The sequence below is a fragment of the Pyrgilauda ruficollis genome, unplaced genomic scaffold (assembly GCF_017590135.1).
Source record: "Pyrgilauda ruficollis isolate IOZ18807 unplaced genomic scaffold, ASM1759013v1 scaffold189, whole genome shotgun sequence".
Lineage (NCBI taxonomy): Eukaryota > Metazoa > Chordata > Aves > Passeriformes > Passeridae > Pyrgilauda > Pyrgilauda ruficollis.
In genome coordinates, this window is record NW_024517984.1 from 932,367 (window position 1) to 948,839 (window position 16,473).

Here is a 16,473-nt window from a genome sequence, read left to right on the forward strand (position 1 = left end):
CCCGATCCCTGCATGTTCCCAATCCCTGTCCATTCCCGATCCCTGCACATTCCCGATCCCTGTCCGTTCCCGATCCCCACAGATTCCCCATCCCTGTCCATTCCCGATCCCTGCATGTTCCCAATCCCTGTCCATTCCCAATCCCTGCACATTCCTGATCCCTGTCCATTCCCAGTCCTTGTCCATTCCCAATCCCTGTCCATTCCTGATCCCTGCACATTCCCGATCCCCGCGGATTCCTGATCCCTATCCATTCCCAGTCCTTGTCCATTCCCAGTCCCTGTCCCTTCCCTATCCTTGCACATTCCCAATCCCTGTCCATTCCCAATCCCCGCGGATTCCCGATCCCTGTCCGTTCCTGATTCCTGCACATTCCCGATCCCTGTGGATTCCCGATCCCTGTCTGTTCCAGATCCCTGTCCGTTCCCGATCCCTGTGGATTCCCGATCCCCGCAGATTCCCGATCCCTGTCCGTTCCCGATCCCTGCGGATTCCCGATCCCCGCGGATTCCCGATCCCCGTCTCCCTGCGGTTGCTGATTCCCAGGCACTCGGAGCCCGGCCCGGCCGTGCCGTGTCCTAGTTCTCCCGGGATTTGGGCTCCCTATTTCCTCCGGGATTGGCTCTGGCCGCCCTGGCCCTTCTGGTGCTGCTGCTTCACCTGCGCCAGGATGTCCCGGATCTTGCGCTGAGCCATCTGGGAACGACAGCCAGGGATTCATGGAACGCTGCCATCCCACCCCCGCCTGCTCCCAGCCCCATCCCAACTTCCCCGTGAAACCCCTTTTATTGCGAATTTCCACCCAAAGCCAGCTCCTGTCCCAAGGTTCTCCTGTGGTTTTTTCTGGGAATAACGGATGGGATTCATGGGATAACAACCAAAAATGTGTCTGAGCAACACACCCCTGGAGAACCCCTGGACAACCTCTGGAAAAACCTTGGAGAACCCCTGGAGAAGTCCTGGAGAACCTCTGGAGGACCCCTGGAAAAACCTGGAGCACCCCTGGGGAAGTCCTGGAGGACCCCTGGAGAACCTCTGGACATCCCCTGGAGGACCTATGGACAACCTATGGAAAAGCCTTGGAGAACCCCCGGACAACCTGTGGAAAAACCTTGGAGAACCCCTGGACAACCTCTGGGGAAGTCCTGGAGGACATCTGGAGAACCTCTGGAGAACCCCTGGACAAACTCTGGAAAAACCTTGGAAAACCACTGGAGAACCTCTGGAGAACCTCTGGACATCCCCTGGAGGACCTCTGGACAACCTCTGGAAAAGCCTTGAAGAACCCCTGGAGAACCCCTGGAAAAGCCTTGGAGAACCCCTGGACAACCTCTGGGGAAGTCCTGGAGGACCCCTGGAGAACCTCTGGACATCCCCTGGAGGACCTATGGACAACCTATGGAAAAGCCTTGGAGAACCCCCGGACAACCTGTGGAAAAACCTTGGAGAACCCCTGGACAACCTCTGGGGAAGTCCTGGAGGACATCTGGAGAACCTCTGGAGAACCCCTGGACAAACTCTGGAAAAACCTTGGAAAACCACTGGAGAACCTCTGGAGAACCTCTGGACATCCCCTGGAGGACCTCTGGACAACCTCTGGAAAAGCCTTGAAGAACCCCTGGAGAACCCCTGGAAAAGCCTTGGAGAACCCCTGGACAACCTCTGGGGAAGTCCTGGAGGAAGACCAAAAATGTGCGGACTGAGCAACACATCCCTGGAGAACCCCTGGACAACCTCTGGAAAAACCTTGGAGAACCCCTGGAGAAGTCCTGGAGAACCTCTGGAGGACCCCTGGAAAAACCTGGAGAACCTCTGGGGAAGTCCTGGAGGACCCCTGGAGAACCTCTGGACATCCCCTGGAGGACCTATGGACAACCTATGGAAAAGCCTTGGAGAACCCCCGGACAACCTGTGGAAAAACCTTGGAGAACCCCTGGACAACCTCTGGGGAAGTCCTGGAGGACATCTGGAGAACCTCTGGAGAACCCCTGGACAAACTCTGGAAAAACCTTAAACCCCTGGAGAACCTCTGGAGATCCCCTGGAGGACCCCTGGAGAACCCCTGGAGCACCCCTGGAGAACCTCTGGAGAACTTTTGGATATCCCTGGATCACCCCGGCCGTACCTGGCTGGCGTAGAAGTGCCCGATGATCTTGACGATGACCTGCTCGTTCTCGTCCGGGGTCTGCTCCCGCGGCACCACCACCTCGGCCGCCGTCAGGTTCTGCAGCTCGTTCACCTGCGGGGACACGCCGGGATGAACCCTCCGGAGCGTCCCGGCCGCCCTCCCGGGAATTCCGTCCCCGTTCCCACTCACGGTCTTGCCGCCCTTGCCGATGACGCGGCCGGCGGCCGAGGCCGGCACGCGGATGTGCGTCTCCAGCTTCACCTCCTCCTTGGGCCCGAAGAAGTTCTCCTCCTTCAGCTTCCCGTAAATCCTGCCCTGCGCCTGGAGAGGGACGGAGTCGGGAATGTCCCACCCCAAACTCCATCCGTGGATTTGGGATCCCGTAAAATCCCGGTTCGTTGGAATTCTGAACCCATTTGGCCCCTGGGAGCAGGGAGTTGGGAACGTCCCACCCCAAACTCTATCCATGGATTTGGGATCCCGTAAAATCCCAGTTCATTGGAATTCTAAATGCTCTCAGCCCCTGGGAGCAGGGAGGTGGGAATGTCCCACCCCAAACTCTATCCATGGATTTGGGATCCCGTAAAATCCCAGTTCGTTGGAATTCCAAACCCGTTCAGCCCCTGGGAGCAGGGAGTTGGGAATGTCCCACCCCAAACTCCGTCCATGGGTTTGGGATGGGGTTTCCCATAAATCCTGCTCTGCATCTGAAGAGGGGTAAAGTCAGGAATGTCCCATCCTGAACTCCATCCTGGGGTTTGGGATCCCATAAAATCCCAGTTCTTTGGAATTCTGTTTGGCTCCTGGGAGCAGGGAGTTGGGAATGTCCCACCCCAAACTCCATCCGTGGATTTGGGATCCCGTAAAATCCCGGTTCATTGGAATTCTAAATGCTCTCAGCCCCTGGGAGCAGGGAGGTGGGAATGTCCCACCCCAAACTCTATCCATGGATTGTTGGAATTCCGAACCCGCTCAGCCCCTGGGAGCAGGGAGCTGGGAATGTCCCACCCCAAACTCCATCCGTGGATTTGGGATCCCGTAAAATCCCGGTTCGTTGGAATTCTGAACCCATTTGGCCCCTGGGAGCAGGGAGTTGGGAATGTCCCACCCCAAACTCCATCCCTGGATTTGGCATCCCATAAAATCCCTGTTCTTTGGAATTCCAAACCCACTCGGCCCCTGGGAAACCCAATCCTGGAATTCCCCAGCTGTGGGCTGGCGTCCGGTTGGGTCCCCCCTGCCCTCCCTCCCAGGGACACCCCGACGTCCCCAGGGAGGTGACAGCAGTGACAACCTTGAACTGCGCCTCGGGCGGGCCGGTGATCACCACCATGCGCACTTTGGAGTCCGGCGTCTCCGGGGGCGCGATCTGCAACGGGACGGACACGGGATGGACACGGGATGGACACGGGACGGACATGGACGGACATGGATGGACACGGAACGGACATGGACAGTCATGGATGGACATGGATGGACACGGGACGGACATGGATGGACATGGATGGACACGGGATGGACATGGATGGATATGGATGGATGGGCATGGGATGGACACAGGATGGACACAGGATAGACATGGATGGACATGGGATGGAATGGGTGGATGGACATGGGATAGACACAGGATGGACATGGATGAACATGGATGGAATGGATGGACATGGATGGACACAGGATGGACATGGATGGACATGGATGAACATGGATGGAATGGATGGACATGGATGGACGTGGGATGGACATGGATGGACATGGGATGGACACAGGATGGACATGGGATGGACACGGGATGGACATGGGATGGACATGGGACAGACACAGGCCAAACACGGGACAGACATGGGACGGACATGGCGCTACAGCCCCCCCTGGGCTTCCCAGGGCTTTTCCCGGAAAAACCAGGACAGCTGGGGACAGAGGGCCACCCAAGGGCCACCGAGGGCCACCGAGGGCCACCCAAGGGCCACCCAAGGGCCACCCAAGGGCCATCGAGGGCCACGCCCACCTTGATGGAGGCGCTGGCGAAGCGCGAGAGCTGCTTGATGTGCTGGCCCTTCTTGCCGATGATGGCCCCGACCGCCTGCGCCGGGATGAACACGTGCACGGTCTCCTGCTCGGGGGGCTGCGGGACGGGAGCGGGCCAGGGTCACCCTTTGGGGCCAGGGTCACCCTCTGGGGGCACTGTCACCATTTTGGGGCCAGGGTCACCATTTTGGGGTCACTGTCAATATTTGGGGTCACTGTCACCATTTTGGGATCAGTGTCACCATTTTGGGATCAGTGTCACTGTTTGGGGTCACTGTCACTGTTTGGGGTCACTGTCATGTCCTGGAGCTGGGAGCAGGCGCTGCCGGGGGTCACTGCCCATCCCGGGGGTCCCATGGAAACATCCTGGGGGTCACTGCCCATCCCGGGGGTCCCATGGGAACTTCCTGGGGGTCACTGCCCATCCCGGAGGCTCACCGGGGATGTCCCCAGGGTCACTGCCCACCCCAGGGTTTCCATCGGAATGTCCCCAGGGTCACTGCCCATCCCAGGGTTTCCATCGGAATGTCCCGGGGGTCACTGCCCGTCCCGGGGGCTCCATGGGGACGCCCCCCTGGCACCGGGGTCACTCACCAGGAAGGAGCTGTAGGGAGCGGCCCCGGAGACGCCGCTCGGGGGCGGCGGCACCGCCGTGGAGGAGGCCGGGAAGAGCCCGACGGCGGCCAGGTTCAGCCCGGGAATGAGGTGGGACTGCAGCTGAGGGGACCAAAATATGGGATTGGGGATTGGGATTGAACCAAAATATGGGATATGGGATTGGGATTGAACCAAAATATGGGATATGGGATTGGGATTGAACAAAAATATGGGATATGGGATTGGGATTGAACCAAAATATGGGATATGGGGGATTGTAACTGAGGGAAACCAAAATATGGGGTCAGGGGATTGGGATTGAACTGAGAGAACGAAAATATGGGATATGGGGATTTGGATTGAATTGAGGAGACCAAAATATGGAGTTAGGGGATTTGGATTGAGGGAAACCAAAATGTGGGGTCAGGGGATTGAAGTGAGGGGAACCAAAATCTGGGATGAGGGGATTGAACTGAGGGGAGGAATGGGATCGGGGACGAGGCAGGACCACGCCGGGGACGGGAGGGGCGCTGGTTTATGGGATCCCCCCGGTTTAGGGGATCCCCCCGGATTATGGGATCCCCCCGGATTATGGGATCCCCCCGGTTTAGGGGATCCCCCGCAGGCCGGCCCCACTCACGCTCATGGCGGCCACGTCGTTCTCGTAGGCCTCGCGCACTTTCTTCATGATCTCCTGCTCGGCGCGGCAGCAGCTCTCGGGACAGCCCTTGACCGTGATGGTGCGCTCGGGGTTGTACAGGGTCAGCTCCTGCAGCCTGGGGACAGCGGCCGTGGGGACACGGGGACGCACCCGGGGCACCCCAGAGCGGTGGGAAGGGACCCCAAAGGGGACGGGAAAGGGGAGCACAGAAAACCCAACACCAAGGATCCCCGGGAGAATTTGGGGACTAAAACCTCTCCCCCCGTCCCCATCCTCCTCATCCTCCTCCTCCTGCCCAGCGTGAGGAGCTCCTGCCCCGATCCTTACGAGGAAATGGTGATTTTGGTCTCCGTGTCTTGCTCCACCTTCTTGAGGTTCCGGCCCTCTTTGCCGATCAGGCGCCCCACAAAGTTGTTGTGGGCCAGGATCTTCAGGGGGACCTCGTCAGCCCTGGGAACGGGAATGGGGACGGGGGAAAACCCCACAGGAGGGATTAGGGCAGCTGGGAAAGGAGGGAAAACCCAAAACGAGGCATTATGGGAATGGGAAAGGAGGGAAAACCCAAAAGGAGGCATTATGGGAACGGGGAAAGGAGAGAAAACCCAAAACGAGGCATTATGGGAACGGGGAAAGGAGGGAAAAACCAAAAGGAGGCATTATGGGAACTGGAAAAGGAGGGAAAACCCAAAATGAGGCATTATGGGAACTGGGAAAGGAGGGAAAACCCAAAAGGAGGGATTGTGGAACTTGAGAAAGGAGGAAAAACCCAACAGGTGGGACCTGGGAAAGGAGGCAAAACCCAAAAGGAGGGACTGTGGGATCTGGGAAAGGAGGGGTTGCCGCCCGTTCTCGGGCTGCTCGTCCGGGATGTAGGAGACCTTGAGCGCGTGGCTCTCCAGCTGGTGCCCGTTCAGCTTCAGGATGGCCCTGGGGGGAAACGCGGCTGGGACGGCGCGCTGGGAGGGGGACAGCCCCAAAAGAGACGGGGGTGTCACAGGATGGGGGTTTTGGGGTGTTTGGGGCAGCCTCAAAAGAGACGGGGGTGCTGTAGGATGGGGTTTTTGGGGTGCTGGGAGGAGGACAGCCCCAAAAGAGACGGGGGTGCAGCCCCAAAAAAGCCAGGTTTGACACAGGATGGGTTTTTTGGGGTGGCTGGGAGCAGGGCAGCCCCAAAAGAGCTGGGGTTGTCACAGAATGGGGTTTTTGGATTGTTTGGGGCAGCCCCAAAAGAGCTGGGTTTGCCACAGGATGGGTTTTGAGGGAAGAGGGGAAAGGAACGGCACCAACCCAGCGGGAATTGCCAGAAGTCTCCCCTCCCTCCTGTGGGATGGAGTGGGCAAATCCCCGCGGGTTCCCAAATCCCCACGAGATCCCAAATCCCCACGAGATCCCAAATCCCTGTGGATTCCCAAATTCCCTTGGATTCCCAAATCCCCGCAGGTTCCCAAATCCCCACAGGATCCCAAATCCCCGCAGGTACCCAAATCCCTGCAGTTTCCCAAATCCCCACAAGATCCCAAATCCCTGCGGATTCCCAAATTCCGTTGGGTTCCCAAATCCCCATGAGATCCCAAATCCCCACAGGCTCCCAAATCCCCACAAGATCCCAAATCCCTGTGGATTCCCAAATTCCGTTGGGTTCCCAAATCCCCACGGGTTCCCAAATCCCCACAAGATCCCAAATCCCTGCGGGTTCCCAAATCCCTACGGATTCCCAAATCCCCACGGGTTCCCAAATCCCTGCGGGTTCCCAAATCCCCTCGTGTTCCCAAATCCCAGACGCGCCTCCCGGGGCGCAGCGCTGGCCGCTGTCGATAGATGGGGCTGGCAGCGAGCGCAGGGATTTGGGCTCCGCTCCCTTCCCGCATTCCCAGCTCCGGGAATCCAGCACCGAAAACTCCCTGAACTCCCCCAAAAACCCCCAAAACTGCCCCGGTGTGAGGGGAGCAGGGAGCGCCGCTGGGCGAAGGGAAAAGCTGGGAATGGTCTCCAGGTCTCCCCCTGGCAGCTCCGGGATATTTCTCCCCATTTTTCAGGAGGCAGAATTCCCGAAATCATGGAAGCCCCAGGAAATCCCAACTTTTGCTCCAGCAAAAAGTTCAACTTTCGCTCCCTGTGCTGCCAAAAAAAAACCCCAAAAACTTGGAATTCTGTCCAAAGGTGAAGGAAAATCGATCGGATTTAAGGGGCGTCCTCAAGGATTTGCCAGGATCTTGGAATTTGGGGAAATGAGGAAACCCTTTTCCGACAGGTGGGGAAGAGAGGGGTGGAATTCCAGAATAATTCCCGAATTCCGGAATAATTCCCGGATTCCCGGGGCACTCACTGCCGCGTCTGCTCCCGGTTGGCGTAGGTGACGTTCACCACGGCGGTCTCGCTGTCCGTGTTCACTGCGGGAATTCGGGAACGCAGGCGGGGATTGGGGAAAAGGAGCCGGGAATTGGGGAAAAGAGACAGGGATCAGTTTTTATTCCCTCCCCCCTTGAAAAGGGGCCAGGAATTCCCAAAATCCAGGTTTTATTCCCTACAGAAATCCCCCAAATCCAGGTTTTATTCCCTACAGAAATCTCCCAAATCCAGGTTTTATTTCTCCCTTTCCCTGAAACGGGGCAGAATCCCAAAATCCGGATTAAATTCCCAAAATCTGGGGTTTATTCCCTCTTCCTGCTGAAACGGGGCAGAAATTCCAGAAATCCAGGGTTTTTTCCCTTCTCCCTCTGAAACTGAGCAGAAATTCCTGAAATCTGGACTTTGTTTCCTTCTCAGGAGCAGAAATTCCCAAAATCCGGTTGAAATTCCCCAAATCCGGACGAAATTCCCCAAATCCCCTGCTCCTACCCTGCTCACAGCTCTCCACGGTGCCGTACTGGGCCAGCAGCCCGTCCAAAACCTGGGAAAAATGGAAAAAAGGGGAAAATCAATCCCAGTTCACGCCGGGATATCCCGGGAAGCCCCATCCACACCTGGGGGTCATTAGGATCGTTAAGAATTCCATCAGGATCATTAAGAATTCCCGAGTAATTAAAGCCTGGAAGCTCCAGGCCGCCTGGAGCCAGCAGGAGGGGAAAGCAGAGGCCGGGAATTCCCAGCGGGAAGCGCGGATCCGTTTTATTCCCGCTACAATGGAGGAATCACAAATTAACGGGAATTAATGGGAATGGCGGAATCAGCGGGGGCTCCGGGCGGTGTCGCTTTCCCGGGATTTCCAGGGCCGGTCCGGGGGTAATTAAGAGCCAATTAATGACAAAGAGGAGGAAAATCCAGCTTTGATCCCGAGGGAATCCCGGAGCGCGATCCCTGCCCTCACCTCCCATCGCAGCTGCGGCGGAATGTTCCGGATCTGGATCTTCCGGCTCCTGCAAGGAGAAAAAAGCGGGATTTGGGCTGGGGCAATCCACGGATCCGAGCGAGCCCTAAAATTCCAGGTGTTCCCAGGGAGTCCTGGCGGATCCCAGCTCGTTGTGCGGCTGGAATTGCATCGGGAGCGGAATTCCAGAATCCTGCTGGGAGCGGAATTCCAGAATCCCTTCAGAAGCAGAATTCCAGAATTCCTCTGGGAGGGACATTCCAGAATCCTGCTGGGAGTGGAATTCCAGAATTCCTGAGTAGAATTCCAGAATTCCTTTGGGAACAACATTCCAGAATCCTGCTGGAAGTGAAATTCCAGAATCCTGCTGGGAGTGGAATTCCAGAATTCCTCTGGCAGCAGAATTCCAGAATTCCTCCAGGAGTGAAATTCCAGAATTCCTCTGGCAGCAGAATTCCAGAATTCCTCCAGGAGTTAAATTCCAGAATTCCTCTGGCAGCAGAATTCCAGAATCCCTCTGGGAGGGAAATTCCAGAATCCCATCAGGAGCAGAATTCCAGAATCCCATCAGGAGCAGAATTCCAGAATCCCTCTGGCACTGCTCGGATTCCCGGGGTGGATTTGGCTTTTCCCAGATTTGGGAAGGACCGGGAAGCCCAAAGGGAGCAGGGAGGGATGAGGAGCATTCCCAAATCCACGTTTTTTCCGGGCATGGCTCCCAACCCCTCCAGCTGCTCCCGAATTCGGCTGTTCCCGAATCCCAACCCCTGCACAGCCGGAACAATTCCATCAAAATTCCATCAAAATTCCATCAGATCCACCGGGATTTTCCTGCTCAGGAATCCCAATCCGCTCCGGGGGATTTGGGGCTCCTCCGGTCGATTTTGGGGAGATTTTTATGGGAACAGGAACCACGGGAAGATCCCAAAATTCCCCTGGATGCACTCCTGGGAAAGAAAACACAAATCCCAGAAATTCCCATGTTGATATTTATCCAAATCCCCTCGGGAGATCCCAGCTGGGTGGGACATCCAGGAATTCCAAGGAATGTTTGGGATAGGGATGGACAGCCCTGGAGGGAAGGGAAAATCCCAAATTCCAGCCCCTCTTCCCCACCCCCGGCAGGTGGCGGCTCCGGGAGTTCGGGATCCCTCAAGCTGGATGGGAAAAGACACCAGGAATTCCCTGTTTCCAACAGGAACAGGACACCAGGAATTCCCAGTGGGAACGGGAAATCAGGAATTCCTGACAGGAATGGGACACCAGGAATTCCCAGTGGGAAGGGGAAATCAGGAATTCCTGACAGGAATGGGACACCAGGAATTCCCAGTGGGAAGGGGAAAGGACACCAGGAATTCCTTGTTCCCAACAGGAACGGGAATGGGACACCAGGAATTCCTGACGGGAATGGGACACCAGGAATTCCCGATGGGAACAGGAAATCCGGAATTCCTGACAAGAACAGGACACCAGGAATTCCTGACAGGAACGGGACTCCAGGAATTCCCTGTTCCAAACGGGAATGGGACACCAGGAATTCCTGATGGAAATGGGACACCAGGAATTTCTCCATTTCTCCATAAAAAGAATTCCTTGAAATCAGTGGAATCCCTAAAAAAAGGCGGAAAATTCCCAAATCCCAGAGGCACCCCCACTCCCAAATCCAGCAAACCTGGAAAAGAGGAGGAAAACCCCCAGGAAAAAATCAGGGAAAACCCAAAAAAAGCTGGAAAAGGAGCGGGGATCCCTGATCCAACCGGAATTCTCCCCAAAATTCCTGGGAAAAGCCCTGGAAGCTTCAGCACGGCCGGGAATTGGGGCTGGAAGGGGCAGAAATTCCCTTTTTTTTTTTGGGAATCTTTCATTTAAATCCCAAAATTCCCAATTTCCAAAGCAGGAATTTTCCCCCCATTCCCTCCCTGGATTTGTTTGTCTGAGCTTGAACCCAAATTCCGACAGAAATCCCCTTGGAAAACCGGGATCAACCCCGGAAATTCCCGCTGCAATTCCAGAAATTCGATTATTTCTCCTTTTCTCACCCAAATTCCTCCCCCCTGGCTTCAAATTTTCCAATTTTCCCTGAAATTCCCATTTTTTTTGGGAGGTTTTTCCCACATTCCCCACGGGGAAAGAAGGAAATAAAGGAATTTTCCTCACTTTTGGCCATTCCCAAATTGAATTTTCTCTCCCTGAGATCCGGAATTTGACGGAATTCCCACAGTTTCCAACTCGGGGGTGAAATTTAGGGAGAAATCATTGAAGATTTGTTGAATTTTTTTACTTTTTTGGGCTAAAAATCCTCAAAAACCTCCGAATTTCCAATTTTGTTTTGGTTTCCAGAAGTGGAAATTTGGGAGCAGCCGGAAACTGGGAGCCCAAAGGAATAAAAGAATTTTAAATTTTAATTTTTTTCCCTTTTTTGCTCCTCAAAATTTCAATTTTCCGGCTTTTTTTGTTGTTATTTTTTATTTAAACTCCCAACCCGGCCTCGTTTCAATGGAAAAATCAAGATTTTAAAATTGGATTAAAAGCAGAATTTTAGCCCTAAAATCCACCTGGGTTTTCATTTTCCACAGAGAAGAATTTTCCTTTTTTTTGGTTCATTTTTGGGATTTTTTTGGTTAATTTTTCATCCCATTTCCAGCAAATCCAACCCCAAAAAGGGTGAAAAAAAGCAAATTTTGGGTTGAAAAGTGACTAAAAAAGGAAGCTCAAGCTGGATTTGGATATTTTTCCTTGGGAACAATTAATTCCAGGATTTCCCCCGTGGAAAATGAGGATTTTTCTCATGGGAATTCCCAAAAATTTGGAGGAAAAAAAAGGGAATTTTCAGATTTTTCCAGCATTTTTCTGCCCTGAACTGAACTTTGATGCCACTGAAATAATTTAAAATATTCGTTTTTATAATTAGAATTAAAATTAACGCCCTGAGCAGAACCCCAGGGGGAGCTGGGGGTGAAAAATCCCTTGAAATTCCCATTTTTTGGGTTAAAACCCATCCCAAATCCACCCCCAACCCCGAAATCCCAACCCCAAAACCCCAAATTCGGAATTTTTACTCCCTTAAAAAATAATTCCATTTAAAATGAAATTTAAAATTTTCCCTGGTGCCTCCAACCAGGAAGATTTTTGGCGTTGGAAATTTCGAGTTTCTCCCCAAAACAATTCCCAAAATCCAACAAAATGCTCCAAATGACCCCAAATTAACCCAAAATCTCATTTTTTTTGTTCATAAAATCCCAATTTTTATCAATATTTCTTCGCAATTTAAGACTTTTCTGGAACTCTGCTTCAATAATTCCCCAAATAATGAAAAGAATTGGGAGAATCCCAAGAATTAATCCCAAAAAAAATCAATTTATTCCTCTTGGAGCCGCACGCCCCAAATCCTTTTTTTTGGTGTTATTTTAACCCATTTTGGGGTTTAAAAAACAATTTTTGAGCGTTTTGTTTAGGAGAGGTTTGAAAAAATTTGGGATGAACGAAGAGGAAAGAATTCCTTGGGGTTTTTTGGCGTTAATGAATTAAAACCACCCAAATTAAGTTTTTTTTACGTCGTTATTTCTGCTTTAACCTGAAGAAAAAAAATGATTTTTTGGGGTTTTTTTGGATGTTTTTGGTTAAAAATAAATTAAGTGGGAAGGGCAACCCCCGCTCCCGACTCGTTTTCCCACATTTTTAAAGGGATCAAAAAGAAAAAAAAAAAAGAGAATTTCAGGTTTTGGGGGAGGGGAAAGGGGAGGAATTTCACTTTGGATCCCGAAATTCTCCCCTCATTAACCCTTTCCTGCTCCCCGCCCTCCAAACTGGGAATTCCAGCCTGGAAAACTCAAAGGATGGTTCAAAAAAAAAAAAAAAAAAAAACCAGAAAAAACTGCCCCCAAAAAAATTCCCAAAAAATTCGTTTTTAGGGCAGCGTCTCCTTCTTTCCCCGGGTTTGGAGCAGCCAAAATCCCCCAAATTCCCCCCAAAAATTCCACTTACAGATCCCAAACATCTCCAGGTCAAGGGAAATGCCCCAAAATCGCTTTTTCCACACCCAAAATCCTCCAAATTCCCCCCAAAAATTCCTTTTACAGCTCCCAAGTCTCCCCAGGTCATGGGGAATGCCCCAAAATCGCTTTTTCCACACCCAAAATCCCCCAAATTCCCCCCAAAAATTCCATTTACAGATCTCAAACATCTCCAGGTCCAGGGGAATGCCCCAAAATCGCTTTTTCCACACCCAAAATCCCCCCAAAAATTCCATTTACAGATCCCAAACATCTCCAGGTCAAGGGAAATGCCCCAAAATCGCTTTTTCCACACCCAAAATCCTCCAAATTCCCCCCAAAAATTCCTTTTACAGCTCCCAAGTCTCCCCAGGTCATGGGGAATGCCCCAAAATCGCTTTTTCCACACCCAAAATCCCCCCAAAAATTCCATTTACAGATCCCAGACATCTCCAGGTCAAGGGGAATGCCCCAAAATCGCTTTTTCCACACCCAAAATCCCCCAAATTCCCCCCAAAAATTCCATTTACAGATCTCAAACATCTCCAGGTCCAGGGGAATGCCCCAAAATCGCTTTTTCCACACCCAAAATCACCCCAAAAATTCCATTCCCAGATCCCAACCCTCCCCAGGTCAAGGGAAATGCCCCAAAATCGCTTTTTCCACACCCAAAATCACCAAATCCCTCCCCAGAGTGTCCGGGACGCTCCCAAAATCCCCCAAAATTCCCCCAAAATCTCCCAGGAGGGCGAAGAGGGAAAAGCGGCGCTGGCCCTTTAAGAGCAGCCCCGGAGGGGGGAGGGGGCCGGATTTTAACCCCAAAATAACCCAAAAAACCCCCCAAAAAAAGGGATTTTCCAGCCCAATCCAAGCGTTTTTAGGGACTCTCAGGAGGAAAACAAATCCAAATCCCAAAATATTTTAAAGGATTTTTTTTTCCCCTTTTTCCCAGAATTTTAAATCCCAGATCCCAAAGGAATTTTCTCATTTTTTAGGGAATTTTTTTTCAGGGGGGGGGGGGAAATCTGCTCCTCCCTCCCCCAAAATTGGGGGGTGGGAAATAGGATTTTCCAGGCTTTTTTTAAGGGATATTTTGAACTTTTCATGGAATTCCATCCCAATATTCCCCCCCCCCATCCCTGGACACCGAAGCCACAGCAACAAAAACCACGAGGGAGGGGGGGAAAAATTAATAAAAATTAGAATTATCACCCAAAAAATCCGGGAAAACGGGGCTGGGGAATTCCCGGCTGGATTTGGGATCGCCCTTTTTGGGATCAGCGCCCTCCCAGGTTTTGGGATTTTGAGGGGAGGCCAAAGGGGGCGATCCCAAAAGGGGGCAGGGAGGGGTCGGGAAAAGGAGGGATTTGAGGAGATTTGGGCTTGGGATTTTGGGAAGTTTAGGGCAGGGATTTTGGGAATCTGGGGCCAGGATTTTGGGGAATTTCGGGCTGGGATTTTGGGAAGTTTGGGAAAGTTTGAGCTTGGGATTTGGGGGAGTTTCGGGCTGGGAGTTTGGGACGTTTAGGGTTGGAATTCTGGGGAATTTGGGGCCAGGATTTTGGGGAGTTTAGGGGAGCTTGAGATTTGGGGGAGTTTGGGGCTGGGAGTTTGGGACGTTGAGGGTTGGAATTTTGGGAATTTGGAGCCAGGATTTTGGGATGTTTAGGGTTGGAATTTTGGGGAATTTGGGGCCAGGATTTTGGGGAGTTTAGGGTTGGGATTTGGGAATTTGGGGCTGAGATTCTGGGAATTTGGGGGCCGGGATTTTGGGAATCTGGGGCCAGGATTTTGGGGCGTTTAGGGTTGGGATTTGGGAATTTGGGGCTGAGATTCTGGGAATTTGGGGGCCGGGATTTTGGGAATCTGGGGCCCGGATTTTGGGGAGTTTAGGGTTGGGATTTTGGGAATTTGGGACTGCGATTTTGGGATGCTCCTGGCTGGGATTTTGGGAGTTTTGCGCTGGGATTTTGGGAATTTGGGGCCGGGAAGCGCCGGCGTCGCTCCCTCCCCTCTTTTTCCCCTTTGGAAAAGGCGCCTCCGTCACGTGGCGATGGATTTGGATCCAACGTGGAATCTTTGGGATCGGGAATTCCGGGAATTCCGCCGGATCGGGGGGCGAAAATCCGAGGGGAAAAAGGGAGAATTTCTGGGAAAAAACCCCAAATGCGGCCGGGACTGGAGGGATTTTCCGGGAATTCGGAGCGCGGGGAGGATTTTCCAGAGCGCTCCCGGCTCCAGCCGGGAACAACAAAGGCCGGGGAAGATGGAGAGGGATGGGCGGGAGAGGCAGATCCTGGGAAACCCCAAAAGCGCCGCTTTTCACCCCAAAATCCCCGGAATTCAGGCAGGATTTCATCGCTGCCCGCCCTCAGCGGCCACGTGCTGGTTTTGTTCTTTTTTTTTTTTTTTTTTTTTTCCTAGCAAAATTCACTTTTTTTTATCGGATTTTTTAAAAAATATTAATTTTTAATTTTTTTTTTAATTTTCCCTTCTCCCAAAAGAAAGGATTTGCCCTCATTTCCCAGCCCAGGCTCCAAAAGGAGCCGGGAAATTCTTCCACAAGTTTGGAAATCCCAGCCCAAAGCCATCCATCACCTCGGGCAGCACGTGGAGAATTATTTATTTCACCTTTTTCCTCCCCTTTTTATTTTAATGAAAACTCGCAGATTGAGTTTTCTTTGAAAGGAAAAAAATCAATGAATTCACGGAATGTTTAATGAATTAATTAAATTCAGCTTTTCTGGGGGTAAATCCCAGCCCAAAACCTCCGACACTTCTTCATTTTTCACATTTTTCCGTGGAAATTTTTGCCTTTTTCCTCTCCTATTTTCCCCTCGCCAACACCAATTAATAATTCCGACGGTAACGATTAAAAACCAATTAAAAACCAATTAAAAATCAATGAAAACTCCACCTTTACCTTTGCTTTTTGGGCACCGAGTGTTCGATCTCCAGCTGCTTCCCGTGGAGCTCCACTTTCCCTAAAAACATGGAAAACATGGAAAATCCGGGAGGAAAAACTCGGGATAAAGGGTGGAATTTTCAAAAAACGGGAATTTCCCCGCGGAATTCATCCCAAATTCACCCGAATTCCACCCAAATCCAGCCCCCCCGGCTCCTCACAAGGGGGTTTTTATGGAATGCGAGCTTCCAGGGGGGAGTGGTGCCTCTGGAATTGTTCCTTGGGAATATTTCATCCCTCGCTCCAGCCCAGGATTCCAGGGATGAGATTTGGGGTTTTTTTTGGGGGGTGGATTTGGAGAATTCCCCCCTTTTCTTTCAGCCCTCCAGGAAAAGTTTTTGGAGCGAATTCCCTCCCCTTTTCCCACCGAAAGGCTCGGGAATTCCACAGGAATGGATTTCTCCCGGAAAATGGAGCGGGATTCCCTCGCTGCGGGGTCACTCCGTGATCTTTAATTTAATTTATTTTAATTTTATTTTTTTTGAGGAGGGAGTAGCGAAAAAGAAGAAAAAATCAGACGCGGGGGAAGAACCCGGGAGGAAGAAGATGGAGAGGAGGGGGGAAAAAAATAAAAATTTTAAAAAGCCTCAAAATTCCCGGTTTGCTCCCAAATCCCCTCTTCCCAAGCTTTTCCCAGCATGGCGACCTCGCCCCCGACCCGGACGGGCAAAGTCCGCGGGGGCGGCTCGGGGGGACCCCCGGGGGGACCCCCCGGCTTTGGGGTCGCTCCGCGTCCGGGATTTTGGGAAGGGACAAAAAGCGGGGGCGCGGCCCCGACGGGGTTGGAGGGGGGAG

General features: G+C 52.4%; 1 protein-coding gene across 1 annotated transcript in view; it reads right to left on the reverse strand.

Moving 5' to 3' along the window:
• Positions 1-603: 603 nt before the first annotated feature.
• The window catches only part of IGF2BP1 (insulin like growth factor 2 mRNA binding protein 1), a 16,242-nt gene continuing 372 nt past the window's right edge, over positions 604-16,473 (reverse strand). Inside the window, exons 2-13 of the mRNA XM_041465405.1 lie at positions 15,637-15,697; positions 8,722-8,770; positions 8,253-8,304; positions 7,741-7,804; positions 5,742-5,864; positions 5,394-5,529; positions 4,751-4,873; positions 4,137-4,253; positions 3,423-3,497; positions 2,318-2,449; positions 2,126-2,239; positions 604-696 (exon numbers count right to left, since the gene is read on the reverse strand). Coding sequence (XP_041321339.1) covers positions 604-696; positions 2,126-2,239; positions 2,318-2,449; positions 3,423-3,497; positions 4,137-4,253; positions 4,751-4,873; positions 5,394-5,529; positions 5,742-5,864; positions 7,741-7,804; positions 8,253-8,304; positions 8,722-8,770; positions 15,637-15,697 — 1,139 coding nt within the window. The remainder of the gene's footprint in view (positions 697-2,125; positions 2,240-2,317; positions 2,450-3,422; positions 3,498-4,136; positions 4,254-4,750; positions 4,874-5,393; positions 5,530-5,741; positions 5,865-7,740; positions 7,805-8,252; positions 8,305-8,721; positions 8,771-15,636; positions 15,698-16,473) is intronic.